The sequence below is a fragment of the Balaenoptera borealis genome, assembly GCF_965194805.1.
Source record: "Balaenoptera borealis genome assembly, chromosome: 11".
Classification (NCBI taxonomy): Eukaryota; Metazoa; Chordata; class Mammalia; order Artiodactyla; family Balaenopteridae; genus Balaenoptera; species Balaenoptera borealis.
In genome coordinates this window covers 93,377,403-93,401,918 of record NC_138868.1, presented here as the reverse complement: position 1 = coordinate 93,401,918, position 24,516 = coordinate 93,377,403, and the positions used below count along the sequence as shown (strand labels likewise).

Genomic DNA, 24,516 nt, shown 5'->3' with positions numbered 1-24,516 from the left:
CACAAAGGATCTCCACGGTTCCTTGGTGTGTCAGGGTTGCAGTGTGAGGGCAGGGAAGCTTTGGGAGTTGGGGGCATCTCCACCAGGAGTTCGCAGGAATGCCAAGAGGCTGGGTGTGTATTTGGTGAATAGCCTGGGTAAGGGACTCCAGTGGACATTTATCATGTTCAGGTTGCCAAGCACTTGTCGAGCATCCTTGCTCTATTGGAGGAAGGTCTAGCCTTCTGAGTCCTAACCACCCCCCACCCCCCACCGCAAAAGTTGAAGCCTGAGAACTCATCCCCCAGGCTTCTTTGTCGCTACCAACTGGTCCTAGGTGAGACCCAGAGCCCTGTGACCAGACTCACGGACGTGAGACCCAGCCTGGAGATGAGAACGGCATGAGGAGAGAAGTTCTGCCATTTTTCTAGCAGAGAGTACAGAGGCGTCAGCTTTCTCTTGGAGGTGGGGGTGAGGTGGGGGCAGATGGTAGTAGCCGAAGGCCAGGTGCCTGACCTGGATGTGGCATTGCTTAGGGGAGAGTGGGTAGTGGCAGATTTCTCATCAGGCCAGCTCTGCAGTTTCATTACGGACATTGCTTTTTTTTAATTTATTTATGGCTGTGTTGGGTCTTCGTTTCTGTGCGAGGGCTTTCTCTAGTTGTGGCAAGCGGGGGCCACTCTTCATCGCAGTGCGCGGGCCTCTCACTATCACGGCCTCTCTTGTTGCGGAGCACAGGCTCCAGACGCGCAGGCTCAGCAGTTGTGGCTCACGGGCCCAGTTGCTCCGCGGCATGTGGGATCTTCCCAGACCAGGGCTCGAACCCGTGTCCCCTTCACTGGCAGGCAGATTCCCAACCACTGCGCCACCAGGGAAGCCCACGGACATTGCTTTTGGAAGCTTCGTCTAAAGCCCTGTTCTCCAGGTCTCCCACAGTGGTGTGAGCCATTCAGTCTCCTTTTGTAAAATCCTGTTTGGGGTTAATCCACCAGAATCAGCTTTAGTTGCTTGTAGCTAAGAACCCAGACTAATGTAAGTGCTAACACTGATTTATCACATGCCAACTGCAAGGCCTCTTTTAAATTTCAAATAGTTCTATGAGGTAGGAATTCTTATTTTATAGATATAAGCAAAACATACTCAGAGAGGTTAAGTGCTTTGCCCACGGTCACACAGCATGGACATACCAGAGCCTCAAGTCCAATGTAAGGTATGTTGGTCTCTGGAGTCCATGATCTTTCCACTGTGCCAGGCTCTTTGCCATCAGGTCAGGGACATTATCGGTACCTCCAGTACCCAGCTCAGTGCCTGACACATAGTAGGTGCTCAATAAATATCCGACCTTAACAAATACTGAACAAATAAGTAAATGAAAATGCCACAGTCTTTTTTCTTGGAGTGTGGTCGAGCTTGGAGCGTCTTTGGGGTGGAGACAAGTCCTGGTAAAATGTCAGGTGAAACTTGCCTTGGAAAGTCTCAGCCCTCCTGAGAGCCCTGTCTCCTCCTGGTTCCAGCCCCTCTGCTGCATCTGGAACTTAACTGTCTATCCCCAAAGGTGAATTCGAACGATGGCTGTGATCACGTTGACAATTTGCTTCCTCCACATTCAGTGGTGGCAGGAGCGCAGAGTCACTGCTATCAAAGGAACCGAGAATTTGAACAGAATCATCTGTGCATCTGATGCATCAATCTCCTCTCCTCGTGCCTGAGGAGTGGCTGCCCAGCCTCTATTAAGGACCTGACTGTCCACTTCTAGGGCTGCTCTGAGACAGTAGTGTTCCTCTGGTTTGTAAAGCCAGGTTCCCTATAATGCTGGTTCTGCTTGAGCCCACAAGAGTATCACATGGGACTCCCACTCCACCCCCCTTTCTTTTACTTGTTAGGTTTTTTAAAAAATTTAATTAAAAAATTTTAATTCAAGTATAGCTAATTTCCACTGTGGTGTTAGTTTCAAGTGTATAGCAAAGTGATTCAGTTATACACTCACACACGTACACACACACGTATATTCTTTTTCAGATTCTTTTCCATTACAGTTTATTACAAGATACTGAGTATAGTTCCCTATGCTATACAGTAGGTACTTGTTTACCTATTTTGTATATAATAGTATGTATATGTTAATCCCCAACTCCTAATTTATCTCTCCCCACGGCCGATATCCCCTTTGGTAACCATAAGTTTGTTTTCTATATCTGTGAGCCTATTTCTGTTTTGTAAATAAGTTCATTTGTATCACTTTTTTAGATTCCACATATAAGAGATATCATATGATATTTGTCTTTCTCTGTCTGACTTACTTCACTCAGTATGATAAGCTCTAGATCCATCCATTTTGTTACAAATGGCATTATTCCATTCTTTTTTATGGCTTAGTAATATTCCATTATATATATATATGTATATATATATACCACATCTTCTTTATCCATTCATCTGTTGATGGGCATATAGGTTGCTTCCATGTCCTGGCTATTGTGAATAGTGCTGCAGTGAACATTGGGGTGCATGTATCTTTTCAAATTAGAGTTCTCTGTGGATATATGCCCAGGACCCATTCTCTTTTTTAATTGAGAAGCCTTCAGATGTGTGAAGGCAGCCACTTGAAGTCTCCTGTATTCAGTCCCACGCCCTCCCACTTGCTCCCAGGTTTTCTTCCTCAAGTGAAACATATATACCTCCTCCCCATGCTCCTCCTCAGACGTGGATTTGCGTTCCTTCCCCCTCCAGTGGTTCTGCCCTAGACACACCCCACTGGCCTGTGCTTCTTGAATGTGATGCGAGATCTGGTGGTATGAAAGCTGTACCACAAGTGTGGTCTGCCCAGGGCCGGGTGGAGTGTTGGCTCACGTGTTCCTCGCTCTGGGTACCTTATGACTGGGTTCAAATTCTGGCTCTGCTTTTTACTGGCTGTGTGACTTTGGGCAAGTTAGGAAACCTATCTGTGCCTCAGTTTCTCCATTTGTAAAATGGGTTTATAACAATAATATCTACTTCATAGAATTATTATAAAGACTAACAGAGTAAATATTTAAGTTAATTAGAACAGCGGCTGACATAGTATTCGAGAAGTGTGAAGCAAAAATAAATACAACCGTCCATGTCAATATCACAAGTATTATTGAATGTCTACACTGCATCACCTCTCATGCTGACTTTATAGCCAATTAAAAATCCATTGTCTTTTTTTCCTTTTTCTTTCTTTTTCAAAAAACAGGCTCTGCTGCTAAGCCCCATCCTGTCAGCACATGCTTCAGTAGTTGGATTTCAGGGAGTGTACAGGAGTTCACATCTATTCCTCGGACACGACATCATCTTGGTTGCTCTTTGTCTCAAACGGCTGGCTTGCTGGGATGCCAACTCTGCCTTCCAGCATGTGTGGTGAAGTGTGCTGAGCCGTGGGCAGTGTCTTGCTGACTCCAGACACCCGACTGTGTCTGCAGCCCTTCCTGTCTGTCCCTGCACTACCGCAGAGCCTCCTGAAGAAGCCTTTCCCTGCCCTTAGCTGGACGGGCTGGACCCTCAGGCCAGGCGCCTGATGTTGAAGCGAGATGGTCCCCAGACACCCGCCTTCCAGCCTTCCTCCACCTGCGGTCTCAGGGCCAGCTACAGTGGAATCCCGCCACCCCAGACCTGCAGCCTCAGGATCTGGGATCCAGGAATGTGCAGTTTATACGGTGTCTCAGGAGACCCAGAAGACTGGCCGAGGGGATGATGGAGGAGCTCGACCAAATGTGGCTGCGGACGATTGCTGCCACTGACCTCCCAGCCTGGGCGGGGTGGGGCGGATGTGGCTGCCCGTGGGAGACCCTCTCCTTGTCTCTAAGGACCCGCTTTCTTTCCTCCTGCAGCGTTAGGACACGGAGTATGGCAGGACTTGTGGGCTGGATCCCTGGGCTCCGAAGTGCGGATCCCTGAGAAGTTTCACCCCCTCTCAGCCCAAGAGCTCGTCAAAGCTTCTTCTTCATGTTCACTGTCGCGTTTCCGGCAGGCTGCTGCTGGCCATCATGACAAGAAGCACTCTAGACAGACAGACCCTGTGGGTTTCCTTGTTCTGGGCTGGGCTTGACAGCCACGCGCCTGGGCTCACCTGCTCAGGAAGAGGCAACCACACGGTGCTGTGCCCGGCAGGCCAACACACCGACACCTGGACCTGTTTGTTGAATGGATCTTGAATGGATGAAGAAAGACCTCATGAAAGGCGGAGAGAAGGGCCAGTACCCAGGGATGGAGATAGCCTTTAGGAAGGGGAAATGCTGCTTCCTTATACGGCAGCCAAGAGATTGTGGGGGGGGGGGGGAGGGGAAGGGGGCAGAGGGGTTGTAGGCTTTGTGTGGGTGCTTGAGGTTGTTCCTTCCTGCCAACTGTACTTTTCCTTTAGAAGAAGGAAGCAAGACCATAAGCTGAGATGGAAGGCGTGGCTGAGGGAGGGGTTGGTTTGGGGAAAGTGAAGACATTGCGTAGTCTATGAACGAGTTGTTGAGAAATATCCGTAAGATTGTCAAGCAGTGCCAGTGTCAGAGTCTAGTTGAGAGGGGCTTATCTATTGGTACTGTTGTGACTGATTACCTGGTTTCTCTCCAAAGGTGGCCAGCTGTCCAGGGGTGAGCAAAGAGGGGGCAGCCAGATGATTTTCCGGGGCTGGAGTTTTACAGGAGAGACGCAAAGTGAGAACATCGAGGCAAAGGAGTGTTGGATTTTTGGGAATGAGTGGGTGACGTGCTGGACCAGGGAATGGAAGCTGGATACAGAGGGAGGGGGAGGGAGAATCTAGCAAGTAGGGAAAAATCTGGGAGTCAGTGAGTAGCAGATTCAGCAAGGACAAAGCGCTGGTTTATTGGGAGTAGCTGAGTGAGAGAGCTGGATGGCCACGGCAGTGTTGGAGGGCAGGGAATATGCGTCTGAATGTCTGATTCAGGCTGGATGGCTGAGGTGATGATCGGGTCTGGGATTTGGTCAAGGGATTAGGTGGTTCAAGGTCGCTGGAGACGAGGAAGTCAAGCTGTGTGTTGGAAGGGTTGTCTGCATAAAGCACTCAAGTCATGTAGGGTGATGGAGGAGCTTCAGGAGAGCGGAAGATCATGAGCAAAAGTCAAGGCTTTGACAGATGAGAGGCGTAGTCAGGAGACTGCACATGGCAGGGACAGCCTGGAATCAGATGCAATCAGATGGTCTTTCATCTTGTCGGTGCAAGCTTGTTCCTCCCCCGACCCCCTGAGTAAATGCCATTGTTCTAAGTGCCGGATAAAGAGTCATTCAGTTTCTTCCTTGACATAGAGCTGCCTGTGAATTTTCTTTTCTGGGTTTCATGCTTGGTTCTCTCCTCTTCTTCCTCTATATTCGTTCCTGGGTGACCTCACCAAGTGCCAGGGTTTTAAACCCAAGCTCTGTGCTGCCAGCTGCTACCTGTGTCTCCGGACTCTCGAGCTTCAGTCTATTCAAAATCTTCGCTAGGATGTTCACATGGATCTCAGACTTAAAGTGTCCAGAACCAGAGTCTGCATCCCCAAACTCTGCTTCTTCTTTACTCCTTTTAGAGAGTAAATGGCAATTCCATCTTTTCAATTGTTTCGGCCCCCAAATCTGGAAGTCATCCTTGACGCCACTCTTAAACCCACATCCAATCTATTATCCATTTTTGACGGTTTGACCTTCAGCCGAGCCAGAATCTGGCCACTGTCTGCTTCCACTGGATCCAGCTTGCTCCATGCACTCCATCTTGTCTCATCTACATTATTGCCTCCTAACTGGTACCCTTACTTCCTCTTTTGCCCTGCTCTGGTCTATTCTCTACCCAGCAGCTGGAGTGACAATTTTAAAACTTAAAAGTCATGTCAGTCTTCTGCTAAAAATTTTCCTTTGGCTTTCCATCTTAGTTGAAGAAAAAGCCAAAATTCTAACCATAGTCTACAGACCCTATGTGATCTAGCTGTGGATACTTCTGACTTATCTCCTACCTCTTCAGCCTCTGTCCTACACCATCCCTTGCTCTCTGCTCTGGCCACACTGCCCTCCTTGCTCTTTATCAAACACACCAGGCAAGTCCTTACCTCAGGACCTTTGCACTTGCTGTTCTCACTGCCTGAGATATCTTCGTTCAGATACTTGCATAGTTCAGTAGCTCACTTCTTCCAGGTCACTGCCCAATGTCATCATTTCAGAGAAGACTACTCTGACCTCCCCCCTCACCTGGACTTATTGTTGCCCATAGGACTGACCACGCCCTGATTTAGCCATGATAGGCTAAATAACGTTATGGTAACAGATCCCAAGGTGAAGCGGCTCATAACATAAAGGGTTATCCAGTGGTATGCTGAAGCCAGCTTGTACTGGGTCAGAAGAGCCAATTGTTAAATTTTCAGGAAATTTAAGTCAGTGTTAAGCATGGTCATTATTAAAAGTTAAATTACATAAACTTCCAATTAACAAACATTAAAAATGAGGGCAGTACGTACTCAAAACACATCAGATCTCCATTGTTTTACAACATTTTACTTTTATTATTAATGTATATGAAGTTTATTATTATTACCCCATATTATTATGACCTCTGTGCTTGAGGTTATCTATGTCTTTTTTATTTGTATTGTGTAAATACTAATATATAATATGTGCTACTGTGCATTTCTACCTAACTCCTCATGCAGTGATGACATGTAGAAATCAGCCATACTGGGAATATTTACCTACCCCTGAAATCAGTAAAGCTACAAATCAAGGTTTGATCGTTTTTGTGTCTCTCTGTGTGTGTTTGTCTAGACTTTAAAAAGTGATGGGGAAAATACTTATGATGCAGATTAAACTTCAAAGTGTGTCACGTCTGCAGCCATTACACCGTGAATAGCAAAAACTGAGGTAGTATTCAAAAACTTACACCTGATTTGGCAAAGAGGTTGCTCACCACTGATGAATGAGTGAAGTTCTGACCCATAGGTCTTCATCGTGTCACTTTCGTCTTACTTATTAACATAAATGAATATATCAGGCAACATTCATGTTGGAAGTACACTCATCCATCAATTGCAGCCATAGGTTGATTATGGATACAAGACTTCAGCAAAAATGAACCAAAGCATCTGTATCTATTGGGTACATGGCATTTCATTGTAGAGTAGTTTGTTTTACTATTTGTAAACTGCATTCTTTATATCAGCAAAGTTTCTAATAAACATATACACACACCACACATACCTCGTACATATATACCCACCCCTCCTCTCCTTCTTTGGAGACCTGGCTGTTAAACATTCACTGGGTTGATCCCACATGCACACGCCATGCCCATCATGGGTCCTCTGTTCACACCCCTCACTCTGGGCCCAGGTGATGACACTTCTACCACATGCAGTGTTGCTGACTGCTGTGGCAGGGGAAGAGACCCACTGGCTTTCAAAGGCTCCACCTAGAAGGGACATGCACTCCCCTGCTCCTATTTCATTGTGGGAAGCAAGCCACGTGGCCACATCTACTGTAAGTGAACAGAGAAGTGTAATCCTGTCACGTGCTGGGAAGGAGGGGGGAGAACTGGAATGCAGGTGAACAGCCCAATGACTCCACAACGTACTAGATTCTTGTCTAGAATCCTCAGCCCCACACTGAACAAACATTCCACCGGAGAGTGTTTTGTTCACTGCTGTCTCTTGGAGCACCTTGAGACACTCAAGAAATACTTAGTGAATCAGAGAGGAGACTAGCTTGAAGGAGGAAGGCTCTGGAAGCAAGCCCTCATGGATCAATGGAGAGGGTTATCCAAATCTTGTTCTCTTAGAGCCCCTCACCCCGCCATATGCAGCTGGAAATCCGTGGCACAGGAAGTCACATAGATGCATGTGGTTCTGTGCCGTTTAAACAGGCCCTAGGGCCAGTGAAGGGACAAACTCTGGGAGTGGCTGCAGACACCACCCCAGGAGAAGGCTCCACTGACCCAGGCTGAAACCAGGGTGAGGGCCATAGACCCGAAAGATGGTGTCACTCAGATTCGTGCAGGTGCAGGGTTGGCCCTGAGAAGGAGTTACATTTTGCTCCCTGGGCTCCTTGCTTGCCTCACCCTCGTCCTGGCCTCTTCCCCAGGAACTCCTGATTCCATAGTTTAATAGATGATCCCAACTCTACTGGCTGCTTCTTCCCAACACAGCCAGACAGCAGCGTATGCAAGAGAATTCTGAGCTGAGACAAAGTTTTCTTCACTCTCTGTCTAGATCAGAGGTTTCAGTAAATCCCAGGGGTTGAATTAAGGCTCCACGTGCTGAGCAGGATGACAAAGTAATAAGGAGAGGGATCACGTATTCTCGAATAGCCTCATGCATCTACCTCGGCGTTGGCACCTTGGAGCTCAGGTGTACACTGTTATTCCAGGTGGGTTTGATGTTATATCACACACCAGGGAGGCAACAGCTCTACTCCCATTTGTTGAGCACCTACTATGTGCCGAGGCTTTCCTATACGCTGCTACATTCATTACCCAGCACCCCAACTCTAATAGCTTGGTATTTCCTGTTTGTCAAAAGAGGAAACTGAGTCTGGAGGAGATTAGGTAACTCTTCCAAGGTCAACAGGGAAGTGGCAGAACCAGGATTTGAATGCAGTCTTTCTGAATCTGATGTCTGGCCCTTCTCGACGAGGACTCCTCTATCAACCTGAGAGAAAAGACTAAAAACTATCATTCAGGCAACATGAACTCAAGACCCTGGGTTTAAATGAGGTTAAAAAAAAAAAAATACCAGAGGCATTTCCACATTTGATTCACATGCCAGACTTCCACGGATTTGAAATAAATCCCAGTTGGACCATAATAGCTTTTTTTTTCTTTCAATTTTTATTGAACACAAGTATTCTGGCAGAATGCAAAGTCAAAATTCTCAGTTAGTACTCAGTATTTACACCAGTGAGAATGGAAACAAAGGTGGTATCGATGTTTCACTTGGTAAAAAGTTTGTAACAAGAGAGAAGGCCCCCGAAGTCGGGAATGCTGGGTAGAGATGTTAATGGAGATCTGATAACCACCATCCAGACAGACAGCCTACAGTGAAAACCTGGGACTTGGAAGGCTCCATAGAAAAGTGTGAAAATAGCGTTCCACTTCAAAGCTGCACTATATATACTACAGCCCTTCAGGGTTCCGAAGCCCCCTGCATGGCACTTGAGTGCCCCTCCAGCAGAACCTGGCCACGCCAGTATTTATGTGAATACATATGTATGGCACATACACATATAGACACATAGACACTGGAAACCGGTAGAGTGATCCCTCCTTCAAAAAATTAAAAAAAGGAAAACTATAAGCTTTTATCCTTTAACATAAAAGATAGAACGTCTTGAAAATAAAGTGACTCCCTCTTTGATTTTAAAGAAAGCATTGCTCTCTTTTTTTTTTTTTTTTTTTTAGAGAAAAGAAAGCTCACACATGCAGAGACAAATCTACGTATGATGGGAGAGAGGCAAAACAAAAGGTTGGCAGAGTTTTGGGTTCCAGCCAATGGCAGAGCCAGGGTTTAGGGAGGGGGCAGGGGAGTCAGCTGCCCTGGGCCAGGTTATCTGAGGGTTGACCATACCTCTTTCTCTTCCTAACCACCGGAACCAAAATCAGTTTACTTGACCACAACCCCTTGGAGTGAGATGCACAGTCTTGACGAGGTATAGTGTGGGCTTGACCTAGGTAGTCAAAGCCATTAACGTCACAAGATGAGGAATTGATTCCACTGACAACCTGGGGAACCGGAAGAGCCTACCACTCCCCGCTGGGTCCTCCCCATCTGTCTCAGACGCCCAGGAGCTCCCATCTGCTGTGTGCTCTGTGTGCTCTAACAACTGTCTTCACCTGACTTGTTCCTGAGGGCCTGTGCATTCGAACCATAGATTTGTGCAAGCCCTAACATCAAAGGGCCAGAGCTGTGTAGACTGGGATCCTCCATTTCCATCCCCAGGAGCTGAGAAAATGCAAAATAACCCCACATTGAGCAAATGACAAGACCATTATTTTTCACAGTTTGATATGATTATCTAGCATAGCGCCACTGATTAGTCTGCAGAAGTGTCAGAACACTGGGGAGTGTGGCCCACAGAACAGACTCAGGGGAAGTCTTGCTACCCTAACCTCTTGCTGTTTTGTACCTTGGGAAAGGTACCTGCAGAGTGCTGATTTCTGTTGACTTACCATCATCTTCATTATCACAATCGCTTTTACTTCATTTTCTCTGTTTAAAGGCTTCAGTTCCTTTTAAGATTTATTTTTGTTTCCTGAATATTTTTTTCTGAACTATCTGCTATACCTTCCACAACCAAACTATGTTGAAGTTTTATTTCAATACTATGACAAAAACACGTTTCACACTAAAATATTCACGCATCCACAGTGTGCAAGCTTGCAGTTCTAAAGTAGAATGAGGAAAAAAAAGCAAAATTTCTATACAAAGGGCTGGCTTTTCCCTTCTCCCCCCTCCCATCCCCCTTAAAGTTTCTGTATTTTTTGTTCCCCTACTTGGTTTCCAATCCAGGAAAGTTGTGTTATGACTCCAGACAGCAGGTTGGTTTTTTTTTTTTTTTTCTCTTTTGTTTCTACAAATGCTGCCTAAGTGAACAGAAGGCCGATGTTATTTTACTTCAACAGACTTCCAAAAAAAGACACTAATTCCCTGAAGCACACATGCTCTTCCGCTCAACTCTAGATTCTGGGCTCTAAAGGAAATTGTACGTATATATTTTATTTGGCTTTCTACAAAAAAGGGGATGTTTGGGGTAAAAATGTGTGTTCACCAAGACCAGCCCCAACTATACAATCTTCTCTGCTTCATTCAACAAAGCCTAAGAGTCCTTCAAAAGGAAGGACAGAGATGCCTGGGGAGCAGATCCTTTTCACAGATACAGGCAGGTGGTAGCTAATCAGAAGTGGTCTAACCCCCTAGGAAACAAAAAAGAACAGAAAACCCGAAAGCAAAACCATTCCAGAACGAGATGGATTTTCACCTGAGTCGCACACAGGCAAAAATTTCAAATCAGAAAGGGGGGAAGAGCCACTGTAAACAATCAGATTTCATGAAGCTGTCCTGTGATGATCCTACACCCCTAGGCAGTACTTGTAACTTAAAGAAAAGGCAGCTATTTTACATGGACATTGAAACACAACTGAAGTCAAACATTTGTCAACTTGTAAACACAGGAAAGCAAAGTTGGCAGAAAGGTGAAAAAAAAGAAGGAAAAAGAAAAGGAAAGGAAAAGAAATCCGAATACTGCAAATTGAGATCTACCCCCAGAAGCTGCAATTTGGCATTCTTCCTACAAAACAAGAGTCTATGTGGGAATTGAATTCAGCTAGAAAGGGTGACACACTTTGCATACTGAACAAATACAAAGTGAACAGAAATTATAACTTATTTATGAGGTTTTACAGAGTTCAAACTTGACTGAAAGTATAAAAATAAACTTGGACTTCGTTCATTCGGTTAGTCTTAGTGTCTGGAAGTATTTCTCTGAACCTGGTCTGTGCCAGTTGGGCAACACCAAGTGTGGTCTTCCTGAACCTAGAGTTTTTTTTTTTTCTGAGCTTCCTAGATTCTTAATTTGGGGTCCTTTTGTTTGATTTTTAAATGGTTTCAGGGAATGGAGAGTCCTAGTTTGGCTGTGGGTTTCACCTTTTTGTCTCATTTTCTTACAAGTGAGTGCGCAACAAAGGAACCCTTTCTACAAATCTACAAAAAGGAGATCCCACGTTGATCTGCTTAGTTTTTTTTTTTGTTTTAAAGGCAAAAGACACTAGAGGAATGAGACGTGTGTGTGTGTGTGTGTGTGTATGAGATATTGGAGATGCTCTGGTGAAGCTGTCGTGTCACTTTTTATTTTGATCTTTGCTGGTGTCTCGTCACCCATCATGCTTTGCTCTCGTTCTCCTTTGTTTGTGTGGCATCGTTGGGGACCGTCTTGACTTCGGCTGGCGCTGGCTTCGTTTCTGTCTCCTGGCACTCCGGCTTTGCTTCTACAGGACCCTTCCTGCGGAGAATCAGGAAAACAGCACTGAGACCACGGTCTGCAGTAACGGACCCTCTGGCCAGTTCCTCAAAGGGGGCTCCAGTTAGAGCACTGGTCTCCAAACTCAGCTGCACATCAGGATCACCTGGCATCTCTAAAAATCACTGATGCCTGGGCTGTGTCCCCAGAAATCCTGATTTAATTGGTCTGAACGTGGTGACTTTTAAAAGCACCCAAGTCGTTCTAACTTGCAGCCAAAGTGGAGAACCTCTGAATCAGCGGAAGGAGCCGTTCCGGCCCTAATCTGATGCAGGGCCTCCAGCTTTACCTGGGGTGGTGCAAGTGCAGCAGGTTGCAGCCTTTTCCTCACCCTGCATGGCTGCAGCGGCCCAGCTTGGTATGAATCATGTATGTTGGGCTCCCTGGTACTGATTCCGGAGGGCCCTCTGCAAACCACCTGTTCTTGCCTGTCCTCGCCCCCCCACCTCTGTGCTCTGCCTTTCCTGGTGATGCCTCTATGGCTTGCCCGGGCAGGGTAAGAAAATGCTCTGTTACTGAGGCAGCTTTCCATGGGAGTCGGGTGAGAGGCCAGAGTGGGCTGCCGGCCTGCAGGGGAGCTGAGTGGGGTGGAGTGGGCGGGGCTGTCCTTTTATTTTCTGACAGATTCGGGGCTCCTGGTGAGGGTCCCCTTGCTGCTCTTGGTGGCAGCACCTCCGCTTATCTGGGAGCAGCCACAGGAGCCTCTATAAAAGCCTCTGTCTGACTCTGCCTCTATCAGTCCCAAGAATGAGAATCTGGTTTAAGGACGCACCAGAGCAGACTCAGACCCCAGCCCCAGCTGGTGCCCCTGCATTTTGGCCTCACACTGAAGAAACCTGTAAGCTGAAGGACCTGGCCTCGAACTTGGAAGACCCAGCGGTCACTCAGTGCTTGGGAGCTCTGCGTCTTCCCAGTCACTCAAGGGCAGGAGAAGCAAGGGTGGGCGTGTCGGTTGGAGTGTGATGGGGCCTTCTGGACCACACAGAGCCTCTCCCCACACGAGACTCAGGGTCTGCCTCCTTACTTCCCGAATACCCGTGCCATTCTGCTGGGGACTCGGCCTTGCCCTGGATGACACACTGCCTGCGGGCCCCAGGGTGGCCGATCAGGGCACCTTGACCTCCTTTAGCTCACTTCCCAAGCTACGCTCATCCGTGGCCCGAATGCAAAGGCTCCTGCAGGGACGACAGACGCCACTGCTAGGACGATAAGGATAAAACCTAATTAACGTGGCCTAATTAGTCAGCAGGCGGCTGCCTGCCGGGCCTGCTGCCTGTGCCCACGCTCTGCCTCGGCCCAGCCCCTGGCTGACAGTCGCCTCGGAGAAGCTCTGGAGTAGGCTGAAGACACATCTAACAGGGAGGACACAGCACAAACGCACACCACCACGGGACACCCCCCGACGACAGTGGACAGAGAGAGGCCGTACTCGGTCTTGGCTGGCGCAGGAGGAACGGCGCCGTCGGCCGTGGAAGGAGCAAGTTCAGGGGCTTGTCCACTGGCCCCGGCGGCGGGAGCAGGAGAGCCCAGGGCTGCAAAAACATCCTTTGCAAGGTCAATATCTGGGGTCTTGAAGTTCCCTTCATCCATTTTAAAGTCCTCGCCCTGGGCAGGGTTTGTGGTGCTGATGGAGGCCGCCTCGCTCTTCGGGCTGGCGAGGGCCCTGGCTGCCTCGGCTGGGCTCTTCGCGGTGCCGGGCTGGGTGGGCTCAGGGTCCGGACCTTTGGTGCCGGGAGCCTCCTGCTTGGCCTGGGGGGCTTCTGGGGTGGGGGTCGTCGGTGCCACCGCTAGGGGACTGGCTGCCCCGGCCAGGGGGGGGGACCGGCTTGCTGGCCGGAGGGGCCTTGGGGGCCTCGCCTGCACTGACAGGGGCGCTGGGGCTGAGCACGGCCCCCTGGTTTGCCAGGACGCTAGAGGACAGGTTGCTGGCGGCGGGGGCTGAGGTCGGGGGGTCGCTCAGGTCAACGAGGGGGGCGACCTTGGGGGCTGAGGCTGGGGGCGGGGAGGTGGCGGCGGCGCCGGGCCCCTTGGAAGGGGTGGCCTGGCCGGTGGGCACAGAGTTTGAATCAGGGGTGGCCGTGGCCACGGGGGCGATACTGGAGGTGAGGGTGGTGGTCTCACTGGTGGGGCTCTTCTGAGCAGTAGCAAAGGTTTCGGTGATAGTGTCAGAGTTAGCGGTGACGGTGGTGACAGAAGGCAGCATGTCCTCCACAGTGGCTGTGGTGTCAGCAGGCAGCCTGTGGGGAGGACAGGACGTAGAAGAGATAGACGATGAAGCTGAGATGGACAGAGAAGCCGGGAAGGGCGGAGGCCAAGGCGGGGGCCGGGGGCTGGCATGCGGGGCACGCACAGGCATGGACACAGGCCCACAGAGAGAGGAGGACGTGAGAGGAAGCACACGCCCAGGCGGGCAGAAGAGGACACAGGAGACAACAGAGAACTCGGCAGTCTAACAGGGCCTGTCACCTTCCTCCCTGCTGACTCCCCTCCCGATCTGCACGGGGCTCCCTTCCCTACGGCCCTGGCGGCCCTTTCGGACCCCTGCCTGCATCTCGACTCAGGGAGAGGCCAGCTGGAGCTCAGCGTCCACCACCGCAGGCGTCATAGGTCCCTGGGGAATTGGGCCCACCTGCTCCAGAGACGAAGAGGGCTCCACGTGGTCCCTCAGGGCTGTGGGTGGTCCAGCCAGAGATTTTGTGCTTCCATGAAACTCCATTTCCTTCAAACCCACAGGACCCATGATACCCACGTGGTCATTACCATCACAGCTGGATGTGGCTTCTGACCGAGGGTCCCCAAGGCTTCCGAGACCAGGAGAACCAGGGAGCTTTTACCAGGGCCCCAGCTTCCCTTGCCCTTTTAGGAAGAATGCAGAAAACCCTAGAATTCTTGGAAATCCTAAACAGAATCTGCTAAGCTCAGCCTCTCTCAATGAAGTTTTGTCTCCTTAAGCCATTTCCAGAATGTGTGTGTGACCTGGGCACAGGGTCTAGGGATCCCACGTACGCACGGAGGCTTTAAGGCATCCACAGCCACCCAGGTAGAATCAAGAATGCCTCGTGTCTAGGGAGAGAGTGGGGTCAGGCGCTCCTGGCCCAGCACTCCAGAATTCTGGCCTGCCATGCTCGGCGGGGAGCCGTGGGTGGGAAGCATGGAGCTGTGCGTAGGGTGATGCGGTGGGTGTGAGGCTCTGTTGAGGAGGTGGCAGCCCGACCCGCCCACGTACTCGGGCTCCGTCAGCGGCGTGGTCTCGTTGGGCTCTGTGTGTTTCCCTCCATCGTGTTTTGGGGTCCGCTCCTCCTCAGTTCGCACCTCCACGATGGGTTCCTTGGACTCATCTTTCCTGTGGAGACAGCTCTGCTGGCTCCATCCCAGGGAGCTGGGGGATGCAGGGGGCTCCCGGGGAAGCCAGCTACAGCTCAGGCACCTGTGCCTGGCCCGAGGCTGGGGGGTGGGGGGGCAGTGGGATCCAGAACCAGAGTCAAGTGCGGCATCTCAGCCCCCGCTCTCGCTAGCTGTGTGACCTGCTCACCCATACCTCCGTTTCCTCACCTGGAAAATGGGGCAAATAACAGTTTCTACCTTGCCTAGACGTTATGAACATTAACTGAGATAATGGATATAAAGTGCTTAGCACAGTGCCTGGTACAGTTCAGTGCTCAAGTCATCTATATTCGTATACACGTAAGTATGTACGCGTGTGTGTATGTGTATACGTAAGTACGAACACGGATAAGTATATGATGTATATATAAGTATACGTGTACGTATATGTACGTATGTATACGTGTAAGTATATGATGTATGTATACCTGTAAGTGTATACGTATATGTAAGTACATACGTGTATAAGTATAGCTATACGTATATGTAAGTAAAACATGTATACGTATGTGTATATGCATGTACATACATGTATAAGTATATGATGTATGTATATGTATATACAGTGCCTGGCATGGGGTGGTGCTAACAACTTATTTCCTTGCTCCGTCCCTTCTCGCCTTGCTCCACCTCAGCCCCACCCAGTGACAGTTTGTGAAGGTTCCTGCTATTTGGCTCAGGATCTGTTTCTCCACAGATGCTGGAGCACATCCTCCAGGAGGACGCTGGATCGTCCTCCAGGAGGACAGGTATTTTCATCTGCTTTGTTCACTGCTGTCCCCTAACGCCTGGGGATGGCGCCGTGCCCGTAGCGGCTGCGCCATAAATATTTGTTGAATGATGGATGCATGAACGGCAGCAAGGCAAGTGTGTCTCTCAAATGCTGACTCCTCCCTGGTAGCTCCCCTCCAGGCTTAGCTCTGACAATTCCCCTCATTTTGACCTACGCAGGGATTTCAAACGTCTATGCGATTCTAGTTGTGGGGTTGGGTCCAGGTGTCTGCTTTTTAAACAGGTACCCCTGAAGACCCTGCTCTGAGAGACAGTTCTCTAATGCTCTGCTCCCCTCGGGGTTTCCAATGGGGAAGCTTGAGGTGGCTCCCTTGCTGGGTCCCAGGCCGGGGCAGAGTCTAGCACTCCGCAGCAGCGGGCGGGTCTGCACTCACGAGAAGGCGGCTTTGCCCTCCTCCATGTCCTTGCCCTTGGCTCCAGGCCCGGCTTTTCCGCACAGGTTGACGGCGATGCACATGAGCAGGCCACACTTGTTCAGGAAGTAGCAGGTGACGTCCACGACCACCAGGAGCAGGACGAAGGTGACGACGAGGATGCCCACGGTGGCGCCCATGCTCAGGCCTGAGGTGGGGCTGCCGTTGGCTTGGTGGGGAGGGAGAGAGGGATGGTGTTGGTTAGTACACTGAGATGCAGACCTGGACCTGCCGAGCAACAGCCCTGAGGGTGGGGTAGAGCCCACAGGACGGCTGTGGCATCTGTGTTCAGAGTGATACTTTCCCTGGGGCCTTTCTACCCCCAGGTGTTGAGACAACAGGGTCTCTTTCTATCTTCAAGAGGGAGGGATGGCAGCCTCCTCTCATAGACCAGGGGACAAGGGCACAAGGCACCCACAAGTCAGGAGGAGACTGGGCACTGTGTCTCCATCCCTGCTGTCAACCCACACTCAGCTGGTCTCCCCGTGAGCCCTGGGAGCTGCCAGGGACAGGGTCCCAGATGGGGCGACAGAGGGTTCCCAGGGCTTCCTTTGGGCTTGTGGTGACGTCAGGCACAACAAGATGCCCCGTGCACCTCCGCGCTTCCTTCCCCCTCTTTAGGAGCCGCTCCAGAGGATCCCGACTTTGGACCACATCCTTCTTCATTGCACCAGGAAGACGAATGAAGCTCACTTACTCTGGAGATATGGGGGCCTCGCCAGGCCCAGAGGACAAGGTGGAAGGTCTGGGAATACTCACCATCTGGGAGCCAGGCACACTTGGATCAGATTTCAGGAAACCCAGCCGACTCATCCAGAGATGCACGTACGCACGCACAACAGGCTCACTCACACAGGACACGTGCCTACCACAGACGGACACACATTCTCACCTTTGAGCAGCACCCAGCATCCTCGCTCTAGCTGGACTCACTTGAATGACTCAACCTCTGTGTCTTACTCCCTGGTGTCCATCTAGAATCCCCTGGGGGCCCTGGGCTATTGATGGTATCACAGAAGGACCCCAGGCTTGGCTCCATCGGGCCCCCTCGTGATGGGTGCTAGGTGCCTGCGGTGGACCCCTGACCGCTTGGTGATTCCCACCAGCATCTGGGAGGCGAAAGGCTGTGCTGGGGGAAGCAAGGACCCATGCGGAGCTCTGTGGAAGCCAGTGTGGAAACCATGACCCCAGGCTGAAAAGTGGGTACGCTGCTTCATTTTTCTTCTTCTGGAAGGACAGGGTTCCAGAAGGGCCAGCCCCATCACACCACCAGACCTTGTCTGAAGCTTCCTGTGTCCTCCGGACCCACTGGGGTCACCCAGGCCTGTTGACTGGAGGCAGGAACTGTGGCCAACACAACCTGGGTCTCACTGGGCCTTTGCTGAATCTGGGCCAGGCCCAGGGGCCTCTGGCCACATCACGTGCCAAATAATGGAAAGAACAGGTAACCCAAGGTGACAGAGATGGGCCACACACTCTGTCTCCCTGTGGTTTGTGCTCCTGGGAGGCCCTCTGTGTGTCCCAGGGGCCCTGCTCAGGCATGGCGGGGCTCCTTCAACTGCTGTCCTATTCTGATGGCCCTTATTTCTAACTTCAATTCATGGTATAGGCCACCGGCCAGCACATAAGAGACGACCACTCACAACCTAATTCCTGGCACCCAGGGCTCAGCTGGGCCTGTGCCGCAGGAGCCTCCTAGGATCTTGAATATTCATTTTTGGCTCCTTGGGACCTTGTTCTTGCTTCCCAGCCCCTCCTCAGGCTCCCCCACTGGTCCCTTTCAACCCCACACTGAAGACACAGCCTGTTCCCCAGGAAGGCCCGAGTCTGGCAACGGGCTCCATGCTCAGAGGACCCAGCTCTGGCCACTCTGTCTCTGGCCTTTGGCGGCAGGAAACCGGCCACGGGTCCCTGCGTTCAGCTAGAGCCGGTCTTCTCCCCAGTAGCACACCGTCCACTCTGCTTCCCCGTGGTGCTCACACATGCACACACAAAAGCAAAGAAAGACATGCAGGCCTTCCTGGTCTTCAGAATACCAAAGCTGCTTCCCTGAACAGGGAAGAAATACGGCCTTGGGCTTCCTCCCCATCCCATGACTCAGGGCTGGAGGCCACCTGACACCCGTACCCAATAGGTGTTAAGTGTCTACTTCCTGCAGAAGGAGCCTAAGGTATTTCTGTGGGGAAAGAACGTCTGTATTTTTGGACTCAAAGGCACTAACACCATGTTCTGAGGTTTATGCATAAATATGGTTTTAGGGAACTAGTCGTGTCTCTAAGGAAGAAAAATAAACCACTGCAAAGCTGCTCCATGTGGGAGAAGCAGCCGTTATCCACCTGTGCTCTGGGCTCAGCAGACCCATCAGAGGGCTGCACTGCTCTGAAGGCCAAGGCCAACACCTCCAAGGGCCAGGAGGGCAACAAGACTGATAGAAAACAGAAGGTAGGGCAATGGTCTTCTCTCTCATTTGATAGAAAATTCAAATTCTTTCCCTTAGTCTAAAAGGTGCTACACGTGCTGTGGACTCTCCCACTCCTCTGAGCATCATAACTCAGGGCACTGAGCCCCGCCCCCCACCCCTGTGCTCCAGCTGGGAGCGCCTCCATTCTATCTGCTCACCACGCCCAGCCCGTTCCTGTCAGAGCGCCTGGCTGACGCCTTGCCTGGAACCCTCCAGCCCCGTCACCTTGTGGTGGCTCTTTGTTATCCTGCAGGTTCAGCTCAAATGTCACCTTCTTGCAGAGGTTCCCCCCTCCCCTGCCCCGATCTCTTTATCTACTCAGGCACCTCTACCCAGTACCTACCACATTACTCTGTTTTATTCTCTTCTTACCACTATCTGCCATTTTCTGTTCATTGACATGCTTTTTATCTGGCTGCCCCGCCCTCTAGAATATCCTGGCAGGTACCCTGTCTGTCTCTTGTCTCCCCAGCATCTAGGACAACCCAACTTATAAGAAACGTTCAAAGAATATTTGTTGAACAAAGGAACAGTGTTTAGCCTTGGAGATAAGAACACTGTCTCCAAATATTTAAAGGTGTGTCACGAGAAGGAAGTAGTCTTATTCAGTGTCCCTAATGGATGGCAACTATGGAGGTAGGAGGCAAACTTGAACTCACATGAGACAGAACTAACACACAAGAACTATTTAAGTGTGGTGTGAGCTGCCTTGGAAGAGCTCCCTGTTGCCAGAGGCATTCAAGCAGAGGCTGGAAAATCCCTTGGCCGGGATACCGTAATGCTCTGGATGAGTTTCCTGCACTGGCAAGAGCCTAGGATAGAGGATGTCTTCAGGTCCTCTTCAACTCTAAGAGCCTGTCATTGCATGTGAGATGTCCTACAGTCCCCAGCACAGGGTACAGATTCCCTAATGTCCATGTCCTCCACAGTGTGTACTGAGCAGGACTTTTTCCTGCAAGACAATTGGTAGGTCCCATCTTTATTCATTGATTCTTACAATTTTATCTTTAGTTGAAAAATAAATACTTTTTAGCATAATGTTTCTCCACCTGCAGCAGAATTCCTGGGGTGCTCTGTTAAGAATTCAGATTCTGGGGTTCCCCCATTCCACCAAGTCAGAATCTCTGGGGGTGAGGCTCAGGCTCAGGATTTGATGGAGCACCCCAGTGATTCTCTTATGCACCCCAGACTTTGAGGACCACTGTTTCTAAGTTTTCTGCCTGCATTACAATGAGTAACAGCTGTTCCTATGACTCCCCACCCAAGGATGAGTTGTGCAGTCTTACCTGGTGGCCCTGACCTAACTGATGTACTGGATGGATGGAGAGAGAGCAAAGACTTATCCCCAAGGGACCACCCAGTTCACCATTAAGAGTCTAGACTTCCACAGGAAGTGAGGTACCCCTCAAGCTGGAGAAAGGATGTGCGGAGCTTTTACAAAAAACTGTAAATAAAGGAAACACCGGATGCAAATGAAAGGGTATCGAAGTCAAGCCAGCATTCATTACTTCTTGGTGGCTGTTACAGAATTGTTTAGTCCAGGAAACTAGAAGGACAAAGGTTATCTCCTGCATCCTGCTTAACATTTTACAAAAGGAAAAGAAAACAACTTCGGGGTCTATCTTTGCATGACCTTCCCCTGACCTCTCCTGGCTACCCCAACTGCACACCTGCATACCTAGAGTGCTTCTTGGGAGCAGCTCCTCCACAACCTCTGGGCTTCGAGCTGCGCTAAACGGTGGGGTTACGAAGCTGGGGCTGCCCATCCTCTGTGGTTCCTGGTCTGGGAGGTGTCGGCACTGAACACCCGGCTTGCCCAAGACTGAGACCTACAAGTGCCTACGCTCATAAATGCCTCAAAATGGGAAGACATCTCCCACCTTGCAGTTGAGGAGGCCCGAGTCACTGTGTCACGGGACAGCGGTGCAGAAGTGCCCCCTCCTGCCTCCGACTCTCGGAACCATTAAGCTGAGGTTCTGGTTCACTCGTCTGCTTGTTCCTTCCTGGAATCTGCTGAATAGACGGCTGGTCTTGGGGCTTTCAGGAGGCATCCAACTAAGTGTGATTATAAACAGAATAGGGCTTGCCAATGAGACCCTTCTCTTAGATTCTCTCTGTCACCACGTCACTCTGTGAAGCCTCTGATATGAAGTCATGAAGAGAGCCGTGCAATCAGGAAAACTTGCAACAGAGTTGTGGTTCTGGTGGCCCAGAGTGTGCCCCTGATCCCAAAGTGACCACCTTCTGGCTCTGCAAAGGCACTTTCCCCTCGCCCTGTCTGCTGGGGAAAGTCCAAGGAGGCGGTGACACACAACAGCTCTTAGGAGAGCTAAGAAAACTGCATCACTCCTCATGAGGAAGGGAAAGCGATTCCTTTGGCTAGAACTCCACTCAGCAAGCTACGAGTTTGGGGTCCAATTTAAAGGGCTCTCTGGGGCAATCAAAGTAATCCAGGTACCTGTGAGGTGGAGGCAAAGGGATTTTGGCACTTTGTAGGATACACAACTATCAAATAAAATCCAAACACGCTGGTGAGTTCACATGAACTGTTATTTCCTTTAATAATGCAAAGGTGTAAACTTCATCAAGGCCTCGCTGATTATCTACATAACGTTAGCATTCTTATTAGTAGAAAAATGTGATCCAAACCTGCCGTATAAATATTCCAAAAAACGAGCAGAGAAGCCCTGTGGCGTGTCGAGACTGGGCAGCACTGAGACAGGGCGCAGGGGCAGGGCGGCTGAGCGGGGCAGCGAGCGTTCCCTCCTTCAGGGCCTATCTTAGGGGTTCCCGGCAGGGCTGAGGGCTGCAGCCACCATGAGAGAACTCAGTGTCCGGTGGGAGCGGGCGTGCCTGAATGCTGTCTCCCGAAGGGCATCCCTTACAAACCATGGGCCTGTCTGAATGGGGCCAATGCAATGACCCCAAAGTTTCTTCAGCTGAGGCCTGCTTGGCCCAGAATGAGCTGAGGGGACAGGGTCATGGATGTCAGGCCTCCCCACACTTTGGGCCAGATCTTCAGAAACACAGACATAGGCCCTTGCCTATGGGACTGGGACCAGGGTGGGGCAGACCTCTGAGATGGGCCCTCCTGGGTTAATATGCAACTTCTGCTGAAGATGATACCAAGAGCCTGCCGGGAGTCAGGCGACAGTGACGGGTGACCTGCGTGAAGACCACCTCTCCCTCCTTTGCCCTCCTAATGGCCCTGGGATTCTACGCCAGGCCCGGAGGCACCATGGGCCTCTTCTTGATACTCTGCCTTGTGCCTAAGAACCGTGTCTGCTCCTGCTGCCATGGTGGGACGGGAGATCGGGGATCCCGGGGGACAGGTTCATGGCGGGGCTGGAGGCCAACGGGGCTGGGGCGACAGGCGCTGCCTGGCTGAGCTGTTGGGTAGCCTGTGGCCTCTGGTGTGTGTACCTGACCCTCTAAACTGCCAGCACTGGGGACACGGGCCTGTGCCCACTGACACAGGCAGCTCTGTCCTGCAGACCATAGGATCATTTGGATTCCCAAAGAGAAAGGCTCGTCTTTGAACATTAAAAAATAACAACAGAACCAAAAAGTAAAGAAACCAAAAAGAACAAAGATCAAACTTCTGTGGAGATGCTCAGAGATGAGATATGTGGAATGATATGTGACCACAACGGAGGGGGCAGTTTTTATTCAGGAGAAGGTACCCCCGAGCTCAGACACTGACGCCCCTGAGCAGGATTCACCCGAGTCTCTACGGGGAACTTCAACAAACGCACCTCACCTCCTCTCCTGGGCATGTCGTGGGGTACCCCCAACAGCAGAGGGGAAGCTGGCTTCCACAAGAATTTTTAAAATGCCACTGAAGCCACTGACCGACAGGGGGTCAGGGCACTCGGGCAGTATGACAGGCTGGCTGGGTTCCAATTTATGGGCACTCCGGGCTGGCCCTGCCTTGCGCTCTACTGAGCACGTGTGGGGAGGGGGGCGCAACTCGCGCCAGGCTCACAGTGGATGCTTCCAACCTGGGGGACTGATGCTTACGCGATAATGTGGGTCACAGTTGGGCCACATCCACCAAGACACGAGGTCTGTGGCTGATCTGTAGCCATGCAGCAAGTATCACCCTGACTGGGAGACACGCACCTTCCAGAGCCCACAGGTGCTGGGCACGTCCTAGGGTGGCCCTGTTCACAGAGCCAGCGTCGGGTGCTGGTTATACTACCAGGACCAAAGTGCCTCCCAGGATGTTGGATCAGCCCCAGAAAATACTCAACAAATCCGAGTTCTTCCGCTGCATGGGCAACAGGGTGACTTACTTTGCCCATCATGCCAGCAAAATGCTCCGGTGAATCGCAGCGGGCTTACCAGGGGCACTTAAATGCAAGCGAAGCCAACTACTTATTGAAGGGCAGCAGAGGAGCACAGGGTTACAATGGGGACATGGGGTGACTTTAACAATCTGATGCAAGCTTTAGAGAGTACTTAGAAATCCTTCTCTGCTACATCATTTTCAGGTAAGAACCAAAAATGCAACCAGTAGCAGATGTGCAGAAACTTTTCTGTAAACCTAGTGTAATGGTTTTTTGTTGTTTTTTAAATATATATATATAGAGAGAGAGAGTTTAAAGAGAAGAGCTCTCAAACATTTTTATACTGCTATGAAAAAGGGGGCAAACTCCTTATGAAGTGGCACAAGAGTATCTGTGAAGGGTAGTAAGTCCGGAGGTCCAGCTTTTTCCAATTGCCAAACCTTCCTCTTCCACAGAGAGCTTGGTGGTGTGGCCATGGCAGTCCTGACAGATTCTTCCAAAGGGGGCACTGATCATTGTCATAGGAACTGGGCTTTTAGGCAAATTTAGTTTTTTGGCATTCAAGTCCCTAACAGAGCAAGAGAAGAGTCACTGCAGAGAAAAGCAATGAGACAAAGGTGTAGGACGCGGAGGAGCCTCCCAAGGTCGCTGCAGGTGCCAAGCAATGGGTCCCCAGAGAGAATGTGGTTGTTTAAAAACAAATGTGGCAGTGGGGATGTCCCAGTGACGTCCAAGGTGATATGTGTGATGACAGACACAGGAAGGGGAGGGGGGAGGAGGAAAGAGAAGGAAGAGATAGAAACAGAGAAAAAAAAAATAGATAAAAAGAAAAAAAAAGGTCAAATATAGAAAATGCACGAATCAAAGGTTAATTCAACTTTGTAAATTAAACTGACAAAGGTTAGAGAAGAGTTCAGTGCGGTATTATCACCATAAGGCCAGTTCCGAAGCTCAGCAAGGCCAGAAGCAGCACAGCAGGGTGAATTCAGGGGTTAGGGGTCAGGGAGCAAATGAAATTAAAGTGAGAGAACAGAAGCCTCCACAGGCAAATACAGGAGTCTGATTAGGAAAGTGTTACCTTTGATAAGGGGAGGTCTCTAAGATGCAGTCAGGAGTCTCCCCACGGCCTTCTAGTCTCTAGAGCTTTTTACACATTGGGGTAGAGATGCATCTGATCACTGTAGTATGTGCAGCAAAC

At 50.3% G+C, this 24,516-nt stretch overlaps 1 protein-coding gene across 1 annotated transcript in view; it reads right to left on the bottom strand.

Moving 5' to 3' along the window:
- Window positions 1–10,456: 10,456 nt before the first annotated feature.
- Window positions 10,457–24,516, bottom strand: part of LOC309606647 (neural cell adhesion molecule 1-like) — a gene marked incomplete at its 5' end in the record, with an annotated part of 28,411 nt that continues 14,351 nt past the window's right edge. The window contains 5 exon segments of the mRNA XM_082343940.1: window positions 10,457–11,961; window positions 13,409–13,789; window positions 13,791–14,216; window positions 15,206–15,322; window positions 16,530–16,737. Of these exon segments, the coding sequence (XP_082200066.1) occupies window positions 11,841–11,961; window positions 13,409–13,789; window positions 13,791–14,216; window positions 15,206–15,322; window positions 16,530–16,737 (1,253 nt within the window). The 3' untranslated portion in view covers window positions 10,457–11,840.